Source organism: Arvicola amphibius, chromosome 1, assembly GCF_903992535.2.
Source record: "Arvicola amphibius chromosome 1, mArvAmp1.2, whole genome shotgun sequence".
Lineage (NCBI taxonomy): Eukaryota > Metazoa > Chordata > Mammalia > Rodentia > Cricetidae > Arvicola > Arvicola amphibius.
In genome coordinates this window covers 15,727,114-15,750,917 of record NC_052047.1, presented here as the reverse complement: position 1 = coordinate 15,750,917, position 23,804 = coordinate 15,727,114, and the positions used below count along the sequence as shown (strand labels likewise).

At 40.5% G+C, this 23,804-nt stretch overlaps 1 protein-coding gene across 2 annotated transcripts in view; it reads right to left on the bottom strand.

Moving 5' to 3' along the window:
- Positions 1–23,804, bottom strand: part of Adamts3 (ADAM metallopeptidase with thrombospondin type 1 motif 3) — a 214,280-nt gene that overhangs the window by 100,154 nt on the left and 90,322 nt on the right. For both annotated transcript variants that reach the window (XM_038330474.1, XM_038330465.1), the window contains exon 4: positions 7,443–7,599. In XM_038330474.1, the coding sequence (XP_038186402.1) occupies positions 7,443–7,599 (157 nt within the window). The remainder of the gene's footprint in view (positions 1–7,442; positions 7,600–23,804) is intronic.

The following is a 23,804-nucleotide window of genomic DNA, read 5'->3' as shown; positions in this document are numbered from 1 at the left end:
TTGTGCAGTGAATGTTTATTAACGCTGAAACTCAGAAATGATCAAACTATAGACAATAAATATCAGTGGCATGCACAGCCACAAATGAGTCCCAGTGGATCTAAGAAAAGTTGGGGAGGATAAATATAATCAAAACACATGGTATGAAATCCTCAGGTGATAAAATTCTATGGAACTTGGAATAAAATGGGGTTTCCATATGTTAATTACTAAAGAAAATAATAGTTATGCAGGATTAAATTATGAAGCTCACCTAAAGACATTGGGAAACAGAACAGTCTAAGGTCTTCTTAATGACTGAGGACATCAGGTAGGATCTGTGATCCCTGTAAGTGTTTACTCACTCAGAAGAGTAAATATGAGAATATTCACACACAGAAGACTACTGATCCCATACAATCCCTATCAAAGGTCAAATAGCATTTTAAAAAAAAGAAATAATAAAAGAAATCCTAAAGTTTCTATGAACCACAGAGGACCTAAATGGCTGACAGAACGGACAAAAGACTTGACCATCAGACATGAACCTGTAAACTAGTAGAAGAAAGTATAGGGTAAAGGCTCATGGTCTTGCAATGATTTCTTAGATGGGCACCAGGGAAGAAAAATGGCAAAAGCAAATACTGGAATGTGGGACAGTCTTAGTTTCTTCTCCTGACATGGTGATGAAAAAATATCCTGACAAAAGCAACTGAGAGGAGAAGGGTTTATTTCAGCTAACAGTTTAGAGGTATCATGGCAGGAGTCAAAGCAGCAGAGATCTTAAGTACTTGGCTACACTGCATCCACTGTAATCACTCTATCAATTAAAACTTATGTTCACTTTATTATTGATATTGCTTAATGATGTGGGAGTCCCCTCTGTATTCTGTGAATATGTTTTATTACCATTGATTAATAAAGAAGCTACCTTGGCCTATGGCAGGGCAGAATATTAGCGAGGTGGGAAAACTAAACTTAATGTACAGAGAAAGAAGGCAGAGTCAGAGAGAAGCCGTGTGCTGCCGAAGGAGAAAGGCACTGGAACCTTACTGATAGGCCACAGTCTCATGGTAATACAGAGATTAATAGAATGGGTTACTTAAGATGTAAGAGATAGCTAGAAATATGCCTAAGCTTTTGGAAAAACAGTGTAGTAATTTATATAGTTTCTGTGTGATTATTCGGGTCTGGGTGGCCAGGAAACTATAGTACAATCTTTGTTTAGAGCTTAACCTCTTCACTTCCCATTTACTGAATTCCCCAGATGCAAAACATGAAGCTAATTTTGGTTACCTGTGTTGTTTCAGCATAACTGTCACAAGATTATAACAGGAAGAAATTGAGTTGAGTGATACTCTTGTGCACATCATTATGAGCTGAAAATAACTAGGAAAGATTTTTAAAACTCATGAAAGATGGAAATTTTAATAAAAAAGAATCAAAATAGTCACTGTTATATTTTGTATAATATCCATGACTCAAATTACAAGAGTATAAATATAATCTTCATATATACCAGGCATGCCTATTGGTCTAAGTGTGAACTGACAAACAGTCTTATAGAATGCTTCTCCATTAATTTAAGGAAAGATGCTGGTAAGGGACGGAACGTGGTCCAGGAAATAAAGATCATGACGACACTACCTGAACGAAACTCGTGCTTCTCTCAAATGCTGAGTAGTTACAGAAGACAAAGGAACATTGACAAGAGCCCAGAGCAACATATTTTTTCCCAACCTGCTTAACTGAACTCTACTTCTTAGAAGCCAATCAATTATACTGACAGTGACTTCTATGAAGGTTGCCCATTAGATGAGAAGTTGCAGCCAAACTCATACAGTGAGGTAGGACAACAGACAACACCATCAAAACCCCATGCTTGCTTTGCCTACATGTCGTCCAAAATTGGGAATTAACGGCTTAAGGGTTTAAGAGATTAATGTAATGTTAAGTCCAATATTCCAAGTTCTTGTCACTAGAAACCTGTTTGATGGCATTATTTAAGTACAGATATCAAACAGTATGAGACACTGAGGAAACAGTAATTTTCAAAAATAAATAAATATAATTTTTAAGAACCACTTATCTCATAAGGGGATCATTCAGCACAAAAATGCATGACACATGGAAAAATCACACAGGAGTTCTAAAAGTGGGAAAGCATAGCAAGAACTGCATAGATTTCATTCCTGAACAGCAGACATCAGAGTAAGTCCCTATGCAAGTCTGTAGATGCTATATATTGTTAACACTCACAACTGAGCAGTTAAATATTTAAAACCAATTATTATTGTTCATGTTTTGCATGTTTAAATCCCTTCACTATTGCTTCACTCTACTTTCTGATTACTTCATGGGATATGATAATCTCCATACTGAATTCATTCTTTCTGTAATTATTATAAACAGACTGAAATATACTAAAGAAATCCCACATATATAATTAGCATTTCCATATGAATTCAATAGAAGTAGCTAAATAAATAATATCAGTTTATATTATAAACTAGCTGTGAAAATTTATAATCTAACACTATTGAAAGGAATGTTTGGTCAATGGCATATCCTCATATTACAGTGATATCTTCCATGCATCATTTACTAATAAAATTATCTGCTAAAATAAATTTCTATCGTTTCATATTTTTCAAGCCCATCAAGGATTGTCTTTGATCCATGAACAGGTCATGAGACTCTCCCAAAGCAAAAGGTTAGGGCACCTATTCATACATGCCTAAATTCAAAGAAGACTCGGCATCTACCCAGCCCCTAGCATCACCAAGGCTAAGTCTTTCCATTACTCTGTAGTTTCACTCCCCAGTAACCAGGAGCAACTCCTAAATCATTTCTGACTACTCCATGTTTCCCACCTGCGACAAAGACACTCCTTCAGGGCACCATGACAACCACACCAGCGACGCAAGCACTTCGGTTCCTGTAGAAAAATGAAAAACTCTGAAAGGAAGCTAGGAGATAAAGGCTTACGAGTCCTTGCTTCCCACTGGTAGGAAGTAATTACAAAAATTACTTTAACACAGAGCGACCGGTGAATGAATAGCTTGTAATGTGAGGAGAGAAGCCTCAGGGCCTAGAGACTCAATACAAAATATGAAAAGCTGAATGATGCCATGCAAGCACACCCCAGCCCCCATAGACTGCTTAAAGCAAATCTCTGACGATGATAGTGTGAGCAGTCTTTAGTGATGGTCAGTGTGTGTGTGTGTGTGTGTGTGTGTGTGTGTGTGTGTGTGTGTTAAATCTGAGTTTAGAAAAATGACTGAATAGTGGGTGGTTAATTTTGAACTCATATATAATTATCAACTGCAATGTCATAAACAGAGGCAGATAGAAAATCCTTTTGTACAGAGTAGAGATGTCAAAAAAGGGTGGTTTTCCAGTCCTGTAGCAATGATCAGAGAGAAGCAAACCAAACTTCCCCACGTGATGACGCAGAGGGTCATGATGACATAGAGCAGCGTCTCTATCACAAGTGTGCCAAGTTCTTATTTATTGCTAACCAGAAGGACAGTACACCCCCTGACAGGGACAGGAAGAGCTATACCCAAACTGCCAACTCTTCACTGACCATAACTCACAATGACAAAGTTATAATCTTGAAGGTTTCAAACTGTGCTTGTATCGGGGTGGGGGGGGGGGAAGTGATGCTTGCCTGTGCATGAGGGGCCAGGGCTCAGTTTTGGATATCTTCCTCTATTACTCTCTACCTTCGTTTTTGACACAGGTTTTTTCACTGAACCTGAAGCTGACCATTTTGGCTGGGCAGGCTAGCTGGTGAGTGTTCAAGATCCACCTGTCTCCATTTTACCAGCAAAGGGTTATAAGCACATACCACCATGCTCGGCTTTTATTTGGGCAGTGGACATTTGAACTTAGGTCTTCATGTGCCAGTTCCACAGACTTGGAGATCTCATTTGTAATCTGTAATTAAAAAGCTAAGCTCCTAGCCAGGGCAATGCTAGATTAGCTAGGGCAATGCTGGAGAATTTGCCCTGGTGGTAAGGTTAGGGGAGAACTGGCAGGCAGACTAACCCTGCAGCTACCCAGGCCCAGAGCCAGGGTTATGACTTGGCCTGCCCCAACATCTACCCCATCTATGATCTTATGATCTGTTAGCATGTGAAGGGACCTAACCACAGACCCTAAGTGCAGGACCTGCACAACACAGGACAACAACAGGATACTCAAGAGGAGTTCCAGAGAGGGCCCAGCATCTATAGTGTAGTAGAAACCAGAGGCCTTGAGCCAGATGAATGACTCTTTGCAATCAACACTTGCAAGTAAAGATACGTGGGCAAAACGGTTTACTGCGTGAGTCACACTTCACCTTCCTCAGTGAGATTTTTAATTTTTTCTACTTTTTTCTCTTAAATCTGACTTTATTAAGGGTGAGGGTGCAGGGATGGAGGACAGATGTGATGAGATGGGAAAATGAATGGGACCAAGACACGTGATGTAAAAAAACACACAGAATAAATAAAAATGAAGCTCAAAAAAGAGCTAAGATCCATGACTGTGATTTGTACACCAAATTCAAGATACTTCTGAAAAAGTCTTCCAGTTTTTTTTTTTTTTTCACATTTCAAAAACAGTACAACTTCCCCAACTTAAGAGTCAAGATGAAAGGCTGGCTGATTTAACTGAGGGTCTCGCTGGTGAGTTATACCATAAACCAACAGGTTCAAAGCGATGACTTTTTCTGATGACTCAGACGAATGTTCTTGGAAACAGGAAATGAACATACACACTTGCATCTTCTCAGACAGAAAACTTTGGGGCTTTGAGAGAAACAGAAACCTTTCCATTTCGTTTCATTTCTAGCTTTCATCTTGTCTGTGGTTTTGAGGACCAAAGCCTGCCTCCTCTAAAGTTGTAGATAGACAATATCTTTTAATGGCTTCTACTTCGGAACAATGTGTCCTTCAGATGCTCAGTGGTAAAGTTAGGGTTGAGAGAGGGCAAGTAGAGACAGCCTAAGCATTACAAGCACCCCATCCCCTTTCCTAGCTTGGTCACCTCTACTCGTCCTTCCCACACTGTCCCATCAAGTAATTATGAGAACAATATTGCATATTTGGAACAAAGTTGGAGTTTTAATAGAAACTGTTTCGATACAGATTTAGGCACGGGCAATAAGGGCGTGAGAGTGAGGTGTTTAGGAAAAGGACGGCACACAGGACTGCACAGCTGCTGGCTTCTCCAGTGATGGTCACCCACAAAGGCAATTTTAAAATGGCCTCACTGTTTCCAACGGATCTCCAAAGTTATATTCAAATCATCTCCATGTGCCATCCTCACCAAGCCTCTTTTTGTTCACACTTTATAGGTTCTAATTCTACAAAGAGATTTCTCTGGTCTCAAATTAAAATTCTGAGGTATGTTAGATTCTTGCCTCTCTTCCCTCTCCCAGCTTCAAGATCAACTCTATCAAAAAAAAAAAAAACCTATCAATTTTTCTTCAATCTGTTTGCATCTGGCACCAGCGCTCGTTCTCTTGTTATGCATCACTCCCATTCAGGCTCTAATCTGTTTTTATTTAGAATAGTTACAACAAAGTCTAAGCCAGACACATGACACACTTGAGAAGCTGAACTACAACAGGCCTCAAAAAGGGGCCAGGCAATTTCAAGTAGAAAATCTGTGACCTGGTTCTACAGCCCCACTGATAAGCTTTGCCGGATGACAAGCAAGCACCTGTAGACCAATACATCCCCCTGATAACTCTGTATCAGAAGAATTATGAAGAAATTGTCTTCAAATATGTTTCTTCCCAGCTACACCCTAGTGTATGTGTGTTACTTCTCTTATTGCAACTCACTGAAGAATGATGCTTCACTTAAGATGGAATCTCAACCTGATCCAGAAAAGTCCTGCTTCGTATGGCTCTTTAGTGTTTATTTATAAATCAGTATACCTTTCTAACCCAGTACATTTTAAATGATGAAATATGTCATAAAAATACATTCCTAATTTATACTCAGACTACATTTCACCTATAAGAAATACTGACCCCTCTAGTCATTTGACAAGAAGAGAATTGAAAAGCTATAATCTGGTGTTTAAATTTGTGAATCTGAACTCTTCTTGTCCTAGGGAAGAAAGTTAAATTTCTGATAGAAATAGTTAGATATACTGAAGAATAGATCAGCTGGTATCACCAGTAGCTACATCAGAGAACCATATGAAAATAAAATGCATTGATTTCATGTTAAGCTTTATCTTGGGACATCCTGGTACAGGTACTGAGTTAACTGAGAGAGAAGAAACAAACTGTTTTACCTCCTCCCATGGTCCCTGCAACCCTCTCCTGAGTGGGTCACCTTAGCCCATGGTCTACTTTCACTATAGGGCAAGCTTCTAGTCATGATTAAGAAGTCAGCCTCCAATTTGTGCATTGTTATAAACATTAACATAATCTAGGTGTGATGCTGCTGCTGCCAAAACTAATTTTTCCAATAACTGCCAAAAATAACTTATCCCCCCTCCCGTGTGTGTGTGTGTGTGTGTGTGTGTGTGTGTGTGTGTCTGGAAAATAAACCCAGGGCCTTGTGAATACTTAGATAAGTGTTACATACAGGAGCCACCCTCAGTCCATTTCTATTCTACTAAACACACAGATCCTGAAATTTTCTTATTAAAATATTAGTAAGATTTCCCTCCTGTAAATATTATACCAATGAAAGGCACTAGGACTAGCATTTACAGAAATTGGTGCCATGGAGAACTAGAAGGGAGTGGTGAGCTTGGAAAGCAGTGATAGGGTTCATCTTGGAAGGCAGTGGTGGGGTCCAGCTTGAAGGAAGTAATCAGTCCAGCTCGGAGGGTCTGCTCTCATTTGCAGATACTGGCTAAAGTCTTCTGTTGTTATAACCTATGTTCAGGTTTCATTATACCAACAAAATCAGAAAAACTTCAGGGGCCATAAGGTTTAGACTTCCAATCTATTTAAAAATAAAATTCTGCAGAAGAATTTAATTTATTTCTCTACCAAACCAGAAAAAGATTATTTATTCATTTGTTTGTTTATTTATGTTGTGCCAAATAGACTTCAAAGTCAAGCAGCTATCAGTTTGGTCTTAAAACATAACTTCACTGTATTAATGCATTTTACTTATGAACTTCAGCAATGACACAAACAGTGCAAATTTAAATATTTCTGTAAAGAATAAATAATTGCAAACTTTACATGGGCTAAAAGACCATAGTTTTAGTGGACAGCTTTTAAAAGAAATCATAAAAAGTATACCTGCATGTAATGACTCACTGGCACAGAATACACCCAACATGGGAAATGGAAAGCTGACCTTGATTATATTAGAAATTCCTATTCAGCTTTGACATTTCACAAGAACATATGTCAATCAAGTTCTCTTGACTGATGTAAGTTTTCTAATTATCTCTTAAATCTGTATTTAATTATTAAGCCTTGTTAAGATGCCTACCCCTGTAGTAGAAGTCTTCAGACACATCTCTAGAAGCCTGCTCCACTGCAGATCTCTTGTAGACCACGTGAATTCTTCCTTTTTCTTCCTCCATCTGCTTGCCCCTTTCCAAGGGTTCAATGAAATACTCTTCATTATCACTTTTTATCATTCCAGCCTAAAAGAAAGCATAAAATATGCTCATTTAAAAAAGAAAGATAATTTTCAACTCACAAGTACATCCTTTTAAATGGTGAGAATGCAAATCATGAAAACATTTTTTCTCCCTTCATTTGATTATAAATTTAAACCAGTTACATCATTCGTGTATATCAGTAATCCATATATAACATAAGAAATTCATATGAGGGCTGGAGAGATGGCTCAGCAATTCAGATCAGTTACTGACCCTAGCAGGGTGCCAGCTTTGGACTCAGCTCCTCCATGGTGGTTCACAACCCCTTGTAATTCCAGTTCCAGGGGGTCAAAAGCCCTTTCCTCATCTTCAGGAGCATGTGTGCGCACGCGCACATGCACACACACACACACACACACACACACACACAAAACCTAAAACTTTTCTAAAAACCATACGGTAGGAATGAAAAGTTCATATGTGGAAGAAAATACCAAGCTTATGCAGTGTAAGATTAAATTACACGACACACTTGTTTCATTGGAGTACAAAAAAAATATATTCTACATGGTGTCTTCTTAGCAAAAGAATCTTATTAGACACAGGAACTCAACATTTCTCATAACAACTATTATGAATCTATTATGGAGTATGCTAAATGACTTGGGCAACCCATTTTTCATCTTCCCATGGATATTACAGTATGAGAGATGTGGACTCCATCATAGAGGACAACTTTATCTTTAACTGGCTTTGGTAAAACTCCCATACTTCCAGTATTTGTGAATCTGGAGAATGAATTCTCATCCTTGGCTAAAATGTCCAATTTTTGTCATTAACATCATCTGCAGTTAGCAGCCTGGTCTACATAGTGAGTTCTAGGACAGTCAGGGCTACATAGAGAGACCCTGTCTCCAAACAACAACAAAACATCACCTTCTCTAGTCTCCCTTCTACCTGTATTGCGCCCCCGTAAGTCCCACATTCTTGTGTTGCTTTTTCTTTCTTTTTTTTTTTGAGACCCAGTGAGTTTAACCAGGATCATCTAACTATCCATTGAAGACTGTTGGGCACCTCAGTGAGTACACAACCGAAAACAGCGATTGCACTTCCTCCAGAACCCATCAGTGACCAATAATTCAGAAGGGAAACAGATGAGGGAGCCATTCCCAGTTGATGATTGAAGGTTGATAGGCGTTCTTGCACAGGCCCACTGCCAGTAACCATAGCTCCTATGAAGGAAAGACAGCCTTAATTTTGCAACCCATCTTCTGGTTTTCTGGCACACATATTCCTTCTGGTGCCCTCTTTCATGATGATCCCTATAGGAGTCTGAGAACGGGCAGTGCCAATGTCCTGTTTGGTGTTGAGCACACAAGTGTCATTTATTCTCAGCACCTTCAACCATCAAGTATCTCAGTGTTCACTGCAGTTCACTGGGGAGAGAAACACTCTCCCTCACTGGCACTTCCATGGTTCGTCTGAATGACAGAAATCATTTCCCTTGAGACTTTTCACAGATCCTCATGGTTCTTCCATGATGGAAGCCAGGAAGCAAGTAAGAACTGGGAGCACTGAGCAGTGACTCTTGAGTCACTTGAACAAGGAAGGAGATGATGAGAATGAGGTCACGTGATTCTTGAAAACATTTTTCTACATATTGAAGGCAACTGTCCAAATAGCAGGTGCCACAATGCTACTTTCCCCCAGTAAGAAGGTAGATAAAACCAGACTTCAAACTGAACATGTCCCTTAGAAAGCAAAGTGCACTGAAGTGAGGTTGAGACAGTCTCAGGAGCAGGGCAAGGGGCAGGATTGGAGATTTAGGTATGGTCTGAATGTGTTTTCTTTATGGCAGTTCATACCTTCTAGAAGGGATGTGTATACTATAGAGTTACAGAGAGTCATATAGAGTACCATAGAGCCTAGATTGATGGTGCCTCTGACCCAGTGTAAGTCGGCCCAATCAGCAATGGAAAACTCTGAGGAACTCTACATGGGGGACCATGAGGAGTCTGACTAGTCACACAAGTCATGGGTTATGCACAGGCAGGATAGAGTTACCTGGATCAGCGCCAACTGTGATGAGGTCCAGAAAACATAACCTGGCATTCAGCCCAGGGAGCAGAGACAGCTTTTGATGAGCAGACAGAAGCGGCCACCTCAAATGAACTAATGTTGCTCCTTTGCTTACATTTCCAATGCTTCCCCTGCCACTTAAGATAACACTCACTGCCACAGCCCCAGGGTCCTGCTTCACGTGGTTCTGTAGACTTCCCTCAAGAAACCACTCTTATCTTCAGGCTCCAGTCACAGAAGAAGTGCTGCTCTGCTTAGAAAGCCTACTCTAGAGATTTTATATTCTCTATGCCTCATCAGAAAAAAAAATGCTACCTTCTTTAAAGTGACTTTCTTGTACCTTCATCCCACAGAAATTTGGTGTTCCATTCAAGCCAAGCATTCAGACTCAGAGCAATGTGTTGCTTCTTTTGTGCTTCTCTCTTACAGCTCTGATGACAAACTATCAGGGTTGCGCTTACCTACATGGGAGTGTTTATTCTTTCTCCACTGAAAGTTTGTCAGCCCCCAGGGCAGACACGTCCATCTTAATTAACCTATTTTTTTGACTGGCTTTCTTTTTTTATTAATTTTTTTCATTTGTTTTACATACCAACCACAATTTCCCCTCCCTCCTCTCATCCTGTTCCGTCCCTCCTCTCCCCTCCAATGTACTCCCTCCCCATCTACTCTTCCTCTGTCTCTCCTTCAGAAAGGGGCAGGCCTCCCAGGGGTGTCAACAAAGCAAGGCACATCAGGTTGAGTCAGGACAAAGCTCCTCCCCCTGCATCAAGGCTGGACAAAGCAATCCAACATGGGGAATAGGTTTCTCAAAGCCAGCTCCAGTACCAGGGACAAGTCCTGATCCCACTGCTAGGAGCCCCATAAACAGACCAAGCTACACAATTGCCACACACATGCAGAGGGCCTAGGTGGGCCCCATGCAGCCTCCCTGGCTTTTCGTCCAGAGTCCAAGAGTTCATGAGCTCAGGTCAGATGTCTCTCATTATGACCTTGATGCCCCTAGCTTTTAAAATCCCTCTTCACTCTCTTCAATGGGACTCCCAGAGCTTGGCCCAGTGCTTGGCACTGGATCTTTGCATTTGCTTCTATCAGTTACTGGATGAAGGCTCTCTGATGACAATTAGGGTGGTCAATCTGATCACATTGTTTCCTTCAGGCACCCTCTCCAAGATTAGTCGGAATCTTAGCTGGGGTCATCCTTGTGGATTTCTGGGGGTTTCCCTGGCACCAGTTTTCTCCCTAACTCTGAAATTCTGACCCCCAACAAGACACCTCTCTCACTAATCTCCCCTTGTGTCCCATCCCCAACCTGCCCAACCTGATCCCTCCCACCCACCCTACCTCAACTCACCCCATCCCACTCCTAGTTTACCCAGGACATCTCTTCTATTTCCCAGGGCAATGCATGCATTCCTCTGAGGGCCCTCCTTGTTACTTAGTTGTCCTGGGGCTGTGGATTCCTGCCTACTTATCCTTTACTTTATACCTAATATCCACTTATGAGTGAGTATATACCATGTTTATCTTCCTGGGTCTGAGCTACCTCATTCAGAATGATTTTGTCTAGTTCCATTCATTTGCTTAATGTCATTGTTTTTTATAGCTGAGTAATACTCCGATATGTAAATGTACCCGCTTTCTTCATCCATTCTTCAGTTGAGGGGCATCTAGGTTGTTTCCAGGTTCTGGCTATCATGAATAATGCTAAACCTGAAGTAGTGGCACAAATTTTGTGTTCAGTTTTGCGATGAACAACTTTGGGAGTGAACTACAGAAATGAAGGCATCTGTCATTGATGTCATAGTTATACTTGTATGTTGCAATCAAATGTCTACAAGAATAACTTAAAGGGGAGATATTGGTCTTGACTGATAGTTTTAGAGGATTCATAATTGCTGTCCATTTGTGCTTTGGTGAACCATCATGGTGGTGGGAGGATGTGGTGAAATAAACTCTTTGCTCACAGAAGAGAAGAAGCAACAGGAATGGGGTGAATCAAGATACAGCTCCAAGGACATGCCCTGCTACCTTCTTCCTCCCAGGACACCCCACCTGCTACAGTTATGCCATCTGCCAATGGTCTAGTCAGACGTCCAAATTACCAATGGATTAAAGTATTCATTAAGTTAAAACCCTCATGATCCAACTGCTATTTAAACTGTCCACACAGATTACCCAGAGGTGTTCTTTACTAATCTCCTGGGCAATTGTCATTCAATCAAGTGGACATGCAAACTTAGCCAACACATATCTAGAAGTTTTAGAAAACTGTGGCAATTTTCAGAAGATGGAAGAACTGGTACCTAGAGGCACAGAAAAATGTATTAGAGGTGACATATCTCTTTTCAGATAAATAACCACAGTTACTCCAATTCCTTCTTTGATCTTGGCCCTTCTACTCTCCTGACTCTGTCTTGTCACGGGCCCTATTTTCTTACTCTTCCCTAGGGACACCACTCCAACTTCAAAGACTCCCTGTCAATCCCAGAACACTACAGGTGGGCACGACCTCTCTTTAAGGTCATACTATTAGTTTTTTACATGGAAGCTTTCCTCTCTAGAATTCCCCATGTGCTCCACCTTGAAGTTCTTGAGTGTGCCCTCTCAAGTCAGCACGGTCTAGCTGCCCACCTGCTCTTGCACTCAGCAGCCAGAGTCTCTATCCCCGCGCCACTGTTGGCGTTGAGCGTTCCACATAGTCTAAGTGTTCATCACGTTCACTGTTTGTGGGTTGTCTTGTCCCTCTCTATTCCCATCTCTCACTAACCAAAAGTTGCTTTCAGTCTGTTTTGCTCACTGTGTATTTCACAAGCCCACACAGTGCTTGGCTCAAACTAGATCATCCATACGTACTTTCCGAATGAAAAAGAAGAAGAAACAAATAAGAATAAAAGTATAGCCTATGATTACTCCCAAATCTTGAAGTTGAGCGACTAAGAAATTCATGTCTTCATTCAGAGAAATAGAAAATCAAGTTGGGAAGAGCGATACGTACCTGAAACCCCAGCATAAGGATGGATTTGGTGGGGCTAACTGAAAGGTAGGGAAAGTTGTTTCCACAGTATTCCCCTGAGGTTCTGGTGGTACTTAATAACATTTCGTGGAGGAATAATTCCAGACTGTTTATCAGAAATATAACCGAAACCACATATATGCTCCATTTCAGATTTATCTTCTCACACACAGAAATTAAATCTGATGAAAAATGAACAAGGAAAGTTTGGAAATGCATTTAAGGCCAAAAGAAAAAGAAAGGAAGGAAGGGAGGGAGGGAAATGGCCCTTATGCCCTGTAAGGATTGGCTTTCTGGGTTTCTTCCCACTGTTCTGCCTGGCCCAGCTAAGAGGGCTCTTGACTTACTGGCAGTACCCACAGCAGACCTAAATTAGCCCCCATTGGCTCTCCAGCCCTTTTCCCCAGCAGAGATGACTGTCAGACTTTGGAACACCAAGTCCCAAGTGGACACAGACTTTGCCACATTTACTGTTTATCATAACCGAGGGTACAGAACAAAGCATGGCTTAAAGTAGGTGACTAATATTTGGGGATGGAGGGAGAAAACATTAACACAAATAGAACCAAACATCTTGGAAGAAAAGTAAAAAAGTATTAACAAGAAAGAGAAGAGGAGAAGCTGAAAATAGGGCTCTGGCCCCTAAAGAGGCTGCAGTGTGCAAAGAATGGAGCCTGTGAGAACCAAACTAGACGAGCTGTTCTGTTTAACTAGAGGGGCGGGGGCTGGATAGACGCTACAAAGAGCTACAGAGACAGGGGCCCACAAAACAGCATGCATTTTCAGGTCTAGAATATTCTTAGCTATTGTAGGTGGGTGCTGATACACATCTTCCCACCACGCTATATTGATTTTCCTCCTTCAGTGGTGACCCAAACTAGAGGGACTATTTAAAACTGCCTGTATTTTCAGAAAGAAAAAAAGAAACTTGCCCATGCGTACTTAACAGTGGAAAAAATCATCAGCACTGATAATTGAGCACTGAGGCCCTTTTTATGCAGTAACATATTTATTTACACAACCATGCACCCAAAAACATTTTTGGAAGCCCAGAGGCCATGAGTTGTCCAACCTTAACATTATTTAACTCATACTCTTGTCCTTGTTCCCTGGTTTCATTTGCACAAGATATACTTAAGACATCCAAGAGGAAAACCCAATGTGTACAACATTTTGAAGCTCTAGACTGTAGGTAACATTCTAATTACTAATGATTCTCATGATCCTGACAGAAACTTGCAAATAATAACCTAGATATTTTTGAGATGCCATACATAAGATTATATATGCTCCTGAGGGATTCCACTTAAATAATCATTTTAATTCACTACTTTAATGCTACTTATATACTAAAATATTTTAGAAATTACTCCTTTTCCAAAGAAGTCCGTATTTGCCATCTCAGTCCATACAACAAAACAGAAAATGTTTGCTATATTTCTCAAGCTAGTTTTAAACATTAACATTGTTTATTTTTTAAAAAATAGTGTTTGTTATACTTAATCTAGTACTAAACAAAGATTTCATTTTGTTTTAATTCTCACATAGGTACCTTAACAGCACTTTGAAGGGAATATTCATAACATGATCATTGATACTAAAAAGCCTGCTATCCCTTCACATCTGGTCAACTCTTCCAACTACATCACTCAGTTCACATGCTGCCCCAAATCCAGGACTGAGTCAGAGGACCTCCTATGATAGATACAATCATCACCAGGGCCACATGCATCCCTCGCGAGGTGGAGTGCTCACAGCCATACCTGACAGCCAGCTCTAATGTACTAGATTAGATAGTTACCTCACCCAGTTATAGTGTGCATGGTGGGTGTGGAGGACAGGGAGTTTCAGATGAGAGAACGTCTATGAATGCATTTGATGAACTATAAAGTTATAAAAATAGCATTTTACACTTCTTGTATAGGTCACAATAATAAAAGCTAGTCACCAAACAAATATTAATTCGTACTTAGCTTGATTTATGGTGAAAGGCAGTCTAAAAGATAGTTTGCAAAGTTCTATCAAAAATTACTAATCTCTCCTCAGAAATTCCTTGTCGGATATTTTACAAAACCTCTTGTCATGGGGAAATTCCTGTTTTAATTGGATATATGAGTGTCACTTTTTTGTTCTGTTAAAGCAGGAAAGTGGAGCCATGAAGGTTATCAGGGCATTCCATGGAGCATTTTCTGAACACAATATGACTGCAGTTGAAACAAAATAACATGTGTGCCAAATTGCAGACAGCAATAAACTACTAGAGTACTGAAGGCAGAGGCAGGATCTGAATGCCTAGACTAGACCATGGAAGGGTATGTTAACAATGTATATAGAGAGAGGTAAGGCAAATGTTATTGGAACTAGGGTACAACAGCAGCATCTTAGCTCAATAAAGCTACACGAAGACATAGCACAGGATTAACTATGTCCCTGTGTTCTATCTTCAGTTACCGCAATGTGCAAGCAAACACCTTATCTGGTTCCCGTTTTAGCAGTACAATGGACAGAAATTATTTTATGATGAAAACTTCTAAAGATCTCCTGAATTCCAAGAGACATTTCAATGGCATCCCCTAATCCATACAGAAGATGGCAATGTGGCTGGATAGAAAGTACATAGCATTGCTTTGAAGGCTGTCTGTGACCCCAAAGCAGATGTCCACTTAAGTTTGGCTTGTGGACACTCTCAGATTGGGAAGCAGATACTAGAGGGCGTGACATATCTCCTGGGTCGTAGAAGTAAAAAAAAAAAAAAAAAAAAAAAAAAAGTTTCCTTCATGCCAGAGAGACAGGTACATAGGACTTGTTTTGATTTCTCAGCCTTTCTTGTATATTTCTGTGCAACTCATTAACTTGTATTGCAGTTACTTGAGCCTAAACACTAAGAAATAAAGGATAATGTCACCTGAGCACAGATATAAATCTGATGCAGTGACCGGTTTCTATCTGGTCAACTGGTGTTTCATCCAAAAGTAATGTTTCCAAATGCTGCCCTTGGGCCTGGAGAGACTGAAAAGATGGCTCCACATTTAGGAGTTCTTGCTTGTCTTCTAGAGGACCAGCACCCATGATGGGTAGCTCACAATGCCTATAACAAGGGACCTGACATTTTCCTGGGCTCCACTGGCACACGTGTGTGCACTGGCACCCACCCATCCACTTAGACACACACACTCACACACACACACACACACACACACACAGAGAGAGAGAGAGAGAGAGAGAGAGAGAGAGAGAGAGAGAGAGTTAAAAAGTAAACATTGGGATGCTGTCTTTTACTTTTTCAGCATATAAAAATTTTGAAATTCCTTTTCAAATTTATGAAACTGAAAGTATATTTGCAAAATTCCTTTTACAAAGGGAGGGAACAGGACTTAAAAAAATAAAAAAGATACCATCTCAACCCATGATGAAATTAATTGCTAAAACAAAAGAGTCTAGTGATCGGTGACACAAGAGATCACCATTTCAGTTTCTTAATTAGAGAGCACAACCTCCAGCTGATTCTCATCAAAATATAAGCCACTGGAAATGAAAGTCCGTGGGGAGTTACTGAAGGATGAAGGGCTTTCTGTCAGCCGGCTTCACTGCTCAGCTTCCCTTATCTCCACCACCAGGCCTTTCCCACCACAGTTACACAGAACCCGGCTTGGCCTGCTTTCACTCAACCACATTATTCACACACTAACAATGAGAAAGGATATTGTATTTTAAAAGTCCTGAGAAGTCAGTCACAATAATAACAGTGTGTTGAGTACTAAGATCTCTGCCTTGTCATATTGTTTGCTATGTGAGAACAGTAAGTGGGAGGCTCAGCCAGATGGTGGTAACACAAAATTTTCTTCTCTTCACAAACTGACTTGCTTTCACCTTATAAACACTGTATTTTATGTAACTAACATCACCTGCAAGAAAATTCAGAAGCAACTCTGTATCCTCTTTAAAGTACCAGTGTAGACAGAAGTTTCTGTCCCACCCAGTCCCACAGTTATTCAGTCCCAAATAAACACACAGAGGCTTATATTGATTACAAACTGTTTGGCCTATTAGCTCAGGCTTATTATTAACTAGCTCTTACAACTTAAATTGACCCATAATTCCTATCTATGTTTAGCCATGTAGCTTGGTACCTTTTCTCAATGAGGCATTCTCATCTTGCTTTCTCTGCATCTGGCTGGTAACTGACTCTTTCCTCTTCCCAGAGTTCTCTTAGTCTGGTCACCTCACCTATACTTCCTGCCTGGCCACTGGCCAATCAGCATTTTATTAAACTAGTAAGAGTGCCAAATCTTTACAGTGTACAAAAGCATTATCACTCAGCAGTCCCAGCTTGAAACATGAATCCCATGGGATGGACTTGTTCTTAGATATCAATTATCTTCTCTTCCTTTTTTTCTTTTTCTCTTTTTTTCCTTAATTATTCAAGTTAACATGGGTTTCATTATGGCACTTTGTACAAACATGTTCATTTTCCTTTATTCTAATTCATCCTCCTCTTCTGTTTCCCTCTTCTGTGGTCCCTTGGCCTTTTCTGGTTGGTTCTATATTCCTTATACCATTCCTTATTCCAGATACCAGATATTTCTTATACCAGATAGCTTCCCATTTTATTTTCATTGTCTTATGTGACTGCATGTAAACTTCATGTTCTTTTTCTTGGTAGGATGGTTATTTGCTGAGGGATAATTCTCTTGTACTCTGTAAAGATTTGTCATTTGTACTGGTTTAATGCCAAATGGCCAATAGCCAGGCAGGAAGTATAGGCAGGGTGACCAGACTAGGAGAATTCTGGGAAAAGGAAAGGCAGAGACATAATCACAAGCCAGATGAAGAAGCAAGATAAGAATGCCTTACTAAGAATGGTATCAAGCCACATAGCTAAATGTAGATAAGAATTATGGATGGTTAACTTAAGTTGTAAGAGCTAGTTACTAATAAGCCTGAACAATAGGCCGAACAGTTTACAACCAATACAAGCCTCTGTGTGTTTATTTGGGACTGAATGGCTGTGGGACAGGGTAGGACAGAAACTTTCATCTATAGTTATTTATTAATTGAATATATACAGCTGGTATTTCAAGCTGAAAACCAGACATAACTAGTTCACCTGAAAGGAGAATGCTAATTTTCTAAAAATGTATAAAGTATAAGATTAAAAATCTTAACAATATTTAACATTATCTGATATTTCAAAGATATATAAGTGTTTCTGAAAAGTTGATGATACAAATTATCAGTTTATAATTGGTAGTAAAATATGAATCTATAATGACAAATACTGAATTTTTTGCTTCTAATGAACATATGTCAATAACTGTAAACTACATACAATGAGTACTTGATTCTATGACAAAGAAGGATTCACCTATGTTAAGAAAGCATATACCCAACTACAAACCACAACCTCACTAGTCATGGGAAGGAGCCAGTGTTCCTCAAGCAGCCCTCTTCCTTCTTTGTAAAGCACAAAGAGAGGCATGTGAACCAGAGCATCAGATCAGTTGTCCACTGTACTTCTCATTTTATTCTTCCTAACCATTGATTTAGGTGGCTGAGAACAGACTGCTGCTGTCACAAAGCACCACCGTGCAAAGGCTGAAAACAATCCAATTGTGTCCTGTGTGAGACCTGTGGGTCGGAATCCTGACTGGTGACGAGGTGTTAACAGAGGCAACTCCAAGAGCTCTTGAGAGGTCGGTTGTATTTTCCCACTCTACTCTCACACCCACCTCTCCCTGTTTGTTACCCCCATCTCCCATTCTAACAGAACTGAAAACAGATGAAGAACTTATTTGGTGACATCGGAGAGTGAGAAGCACTGCTGTAGTCTCACGCTCTTTGTCAGATGCTCTTGCCAAGTCTCTGCTGCTCTCAAACGCAGAGAGCCACAACAGGGCTTCTAGCTATGGCAGGAACTAAGAAGCCCTTCTCTAGCCCATGCCAAATGAGGTCCTAAGGAACATCAGCCAGGACTCTACCACAGTAGCTCACACATAGAGATGTGCCAAGGGAACCAACCTGCAGCTTACAGCTAGAAAACACCATAAGACAGGAAAGAGAGGAAGAAGGGGAAGAGGAGGAAGTGCTGGGGTGGAGGGAGAGAGAGGAGGTGGTGGTGGTAGATGTAGGGGTAGCAACCAACCAGACTCTACATTCAGAATTCAGGTCAGCAGAATGACGCATAAGCATAGGAGGGGGAGAGTTGACCCATAAAGAGAACCTCCGGCTTCTGTTGCACAGACAAACCCCTTGTCTGCTCTCACCTAAGATTATATAGGAAATAAACATAATAAAAAGTAAAACCCAACATGTTAAAGCATAGAAAATAGCTTTTAATATGGTGGAAGGAAATAAAGTTAAAAAACAAGTCGTGCGGTATCTTTAGTGAATTATGACCTCTAAAAGTCAGTCTTGTAACTAAATGTTCAAATGCATTACACTCGCTGGGGTCTGCTGGCACCTGCCATGACTGCACAGTTCCAGAGTGCCATGAGACGCGAAGGCATGGATGAGGGTGTGAAGGGATCTGACTTATGAGAGGGCTCTAGCAGGCTTTGCTTATATTCATTTCAGAAAATCCAAAAAAATTTTAGTAAAATGTTTTTCACAAGTATTTAGTATTGACAACATTTAGGATATAAGACACTTAAAGAAAAGTATGACCCCTTCCATATGGAGAATGAATATGTTTTTTTACTAAAAGCTATTTTCCTGAACTCTTAGTTTTTAAGGACATTAAAAAATCATTTAGATTATTAAAGTCCCATATATATAAATTTTATTAATATAGCCAGTTCAACAAGCTACCAAGGCCCATTGTGATTGAATGATCAACATTTCCTGGTATCTTGAAATAAGCGTATCTAATTGCCCATTTTAGAAGCCAGGTGTGGTAGTATATAGATTAGTCCCAGGACTCAGGAGGCAGAGGCAGGAGGATCCCTCTTAGTTTCACATCAGCTTGCTCTACATAGAGGGTTCCAGACAAGCCAGGGCTACACAATGAGACTGTGTCTCAATGGGTGTATTTAGAGGGGGTGCAAGAGCCTTAGGGTAGTCGACCGACAAACTGGGTTCTGGACACAGCTTTTCTACAAAAATATGACTTTCAAAGTCATTTAAACCCCTTTTGGCTGTTTCATGATCTGAAAAAAAAATCACGAGGATTTGACTAGGTAATCGCAAAAATAGCTTCCAATTCAATTACTCTGTTATTTAAATTATATTCCAGCATGAAAGATCCTAGGAAAGACATGCATTTGAAAAACTGCCCCCTGCCAATATCCCAAGATCCACTTACTCCCATAATAAATAACTGAAATATGACTATAAGACTAATAAAATTAACTCCTAAAGTAGGTCACAAATGCTAGCATGCCAAAGAATTTAGGTTCCAACCTCAGAGACATTTCCATGTTCCAAACTCCAGAGTCTGATTCAGAAGGGCTGGGCTGGGCATCAGACATCTGCAATTTTAACCAGCGCTCCGCATGCTGCAAGCACCAGTGGTCTGAAAATTACAGCTTGAGAAAAGCTGCTCAAAACTCAGATGCCAGTCAAAATGAACCTTAGATGTACACTCTCCTAAATCTGGGGCCAGGGTACCCCTTAGTGGTAGAGGGACTGCCTCTCATGTTCCATTCCTGCCACCCCCAAAAATACAAAAACAAATTTGAAGGTGACTTCTTAAAGGAAATGTGAAGAAATGGAACCTATGAATTAAAGTCAAGGTAGTACTTAGATATGTAATAGCGATCTGCTAAATAGATAATAAATACTACATGTATTTCTGAGGGGCTTAAGTTTATAGAATGACTCACAGTGTCTTAAATTAATAGTTTCAAAAAATTAATAATCATTTCTTTTTAAGACAAGGTTCTTCTGTGCTGCTCTGGCTGTCCTGGAACTTGCTCTGTAGACCAAGCTGGCCTCTAACTCATAGAGATCCGCCTGCTTCTGCTTCCTGAGTGCTGGCATTAAAGACGTGCACCACCACTGCTGGGCTAATAATCCTATTTTTATGCAGCAAGAAAATGTCTATCAGCAATTGTCATAGGAAACACAAGGCTTTACACATTCTACTAAAATAATATAAAAAAATCTTAAAATGTAAAATAACCTACGCATTTATTTCAGAAACTATTTTAAATAACATTAATACATATATGGCCATTGTAAGACTTTATTAGCATATATTAAATATATCAAGTGAGCTTTATTAGGAGAATTTATTGCATGTAGACACTGTACTATGTCCACACTCTTGTTACCCATTCCAAACCTTCATGAATCATGGATACTCATGATGAGTCATTATGAAGCCTAGGGTTGAACTCTATAGTCCCTGTGGAGACATATCAGGGCCACAGTCACTGCTCCTTGAAAGAGAAGCTAGTTGACAGTCAACAACAGAAGTAAAGTGGTGGCAGGCATATTTGGCAGTATGGAGGTTCCATCTGTAAACAAGAGATCACCCTAGATCAGATGAATGTCTCACGAAGCTTGCTATTTTCCTTCCGTGTTGCACAGATCGGGGAAATCCCACACCATGGGGTCAACATTGGCTCGGCGAGTGTTCTTCAAATGTAAATTAATCACTCAGTGCTCTTGTCTGGGTACAAATTCTCATTTCTGGGCCTAAGTTTCCACACTTATTCTTAATGAAGAAACTGGGTAGGTGGTGTGTGGGCTACTCTGACTAGGCAGTGAGCACCTAGGGCCCATCTGTCTCTGCTCCCCTACACTCTACCCAAAGGCACACTAGGCCAGACCTGGCTTTCCCAAGGGAACTGGGGGGCTTGAACTCAGGCTCTCCTGCTTTCACAGCAAGTGCTCTTACTTACTGAGCCATGTCCCAGCTCTGAGATTAAACAGTTCTGACAAATTCCAAAGGAATGCAGCGGCTTCTCATCCTAGGGCCGCACACCCAGTTAAGTACAGCCTCTGCATCTCCACCTGAGACCACGGAGACAGCTCCTGCCATGTAAACCTACCAGGTTCTTCGCTTCTCCCATGTGAGACAGCCATTGCTGGAATACTTAAATTATACCCGGGCAAGCCAGGTTAACGACTTCTCTTTTCATTTGTGTTCAAATCAGTTCTGGTCCTCAAGAGAACATTACCCACATATGTCACTATCTGTGTCGGAATTCCTAGGTGTGGTACCTGCCTCTGTAATCCCAGTGCTCTTATAAGGAGATGCGTAGTCGAACAAGAGAAAACCAGAAGCTCTCAAGACAGCTAGCTTAATGTACACCACTGCAAAGAATAGAGACACCTTGTCTTGGCATGTGAAGTGGGCATCTGGCCTCCACATGTGCACTTGGGGTAAACACACACACACACACATGCACGCACGCACACTCATGCACACATGCAATCAAAAAGATACAAAGGAAATGAACTAATGGATTTTAGAAACAAACGATAACACTTAAGTACTAAAAGCAACTAATTAAGATGACAGTATGTTAGGACTAGCAGTGAACTGGGACATCTTGTTAGCTCACTTTTCTCATTTTCTATTAATGGTACTAGTGATCAACAATGGAATGACTGAGTTTCTTTTCTTTTGTATTTTATATGTATATAACCAGAATATTGAGTTTATACCAAAAGAAAGTGGCGCACTGCATGAAGAACTCCTCGTGTGCTTCAGGAAATCATTTTGTAATAATTAGAATATTTTCAGAAAGGGGAATAATAATTTGTAAGATTAATCCTCAGACATCAGTTCTACTTTGGATGAGCATGCACCTAAGTTGGAAGGCTATCAATACTTGTTCTTTCAATGAAATCCATATTTGTTTATAAGACTGCCAAATGGCTAGTCTGGGCCTAGTTTACAGTACTCAGATATGCTGCCTCTGATCATGAAAGAAACAGTTTTAATCAAAGCTGACCTGACCATTACTGTCAACTCCTGAACAAGAGCCACACCCTGCATGCAAGTCCCCTAGAGAGAACAAGTCTCCCTCAGGGCAGGCTTAGCAGTGGAGCCAATCTTCCATTATCAACCACTCGGGATAAATGTTTTATATTTTTTATTTTTATTTTTTGGGGGAATTGCAGCTCAAGACACGGTTTCTCTATGTAGCCATTGCTGTCCTGCAACTCACTCTGTAGACCAGGCTGCCTTTGAACTTTTGACCCTCTGCCTCCTGAATGCTGGGACTATACTTTAAATACTCTTCCCTTTGGCTCCTTAATTTGGCTCCTTCCCTTTGGCTCTGTAGCACCCATCTCACATACTGAGTCTTGTTTTGAGATACAATATTTTATGATTACTGTAATGATCAATTGTGATCTCTAACTTGTTTGGGTCTGAAGTCAACTAAGAGGACTGGGTCCCAGGGAAAATCTGTGCTGTTTGCTTGCCCAGCTTTGTTCCTTGCTGGATCTATTTGATTAGAATACATCTCTAGAATGCATCTTTTCCATTTTTGTGTCACCATCCCCTGCTGCCATCAGAAACCAGTTTATTCAGCCTTGAATATGGACTGAAGACTCTCCAGGAAACCTCCCAGCTTTCTCTAACTGGCTAGGACTGAGCAGCGACCAGCTTCTCAGTCAGGTGTACATTTAGTCATTGCTGGACTATCCAGTCCATATCACATAGGCCAATTTAAGACAGCTCCTGCTGTAATGTGTTCATTCGTACTGGCTCTGTTCGTTTGACTAATATTCTAGCAGACTGAGTAAAAGACTCACAATTATCAAAAGCAACTGTACCTTGCAACGAGGCAAGCCTTGGCCCTGGCACATTAAATGGAAGACTAAATTACCTGCTAATTGGAACAGCTCCATCTGTTGACTACTGTGTGTCAGTCGAGTAGAGTGTGTTCTGCACACTCTATTTTCCCCCAAATCATTTTCCCATATCTTTGCTGTGTAAAGATGAAATGTTACACAAATGAGGGATTGTCCCATAACAAACACCTGTTACTATTGTACACGCTTGTCAAAATATGCCTGTTGGTATCAAGATACGGGTCTGTTTTTTCTAGGAATTTAGTGTCTTAAAGATGATCATTTACGACAGTATTCCTCAAACTGGGGTGAGTACGGAAACAGGAAATAGGGACAGACAAAAATCAATCATGGACAGCCACAGTGAATATAGTCCTTGATGCATATTGATTACCACACAAAG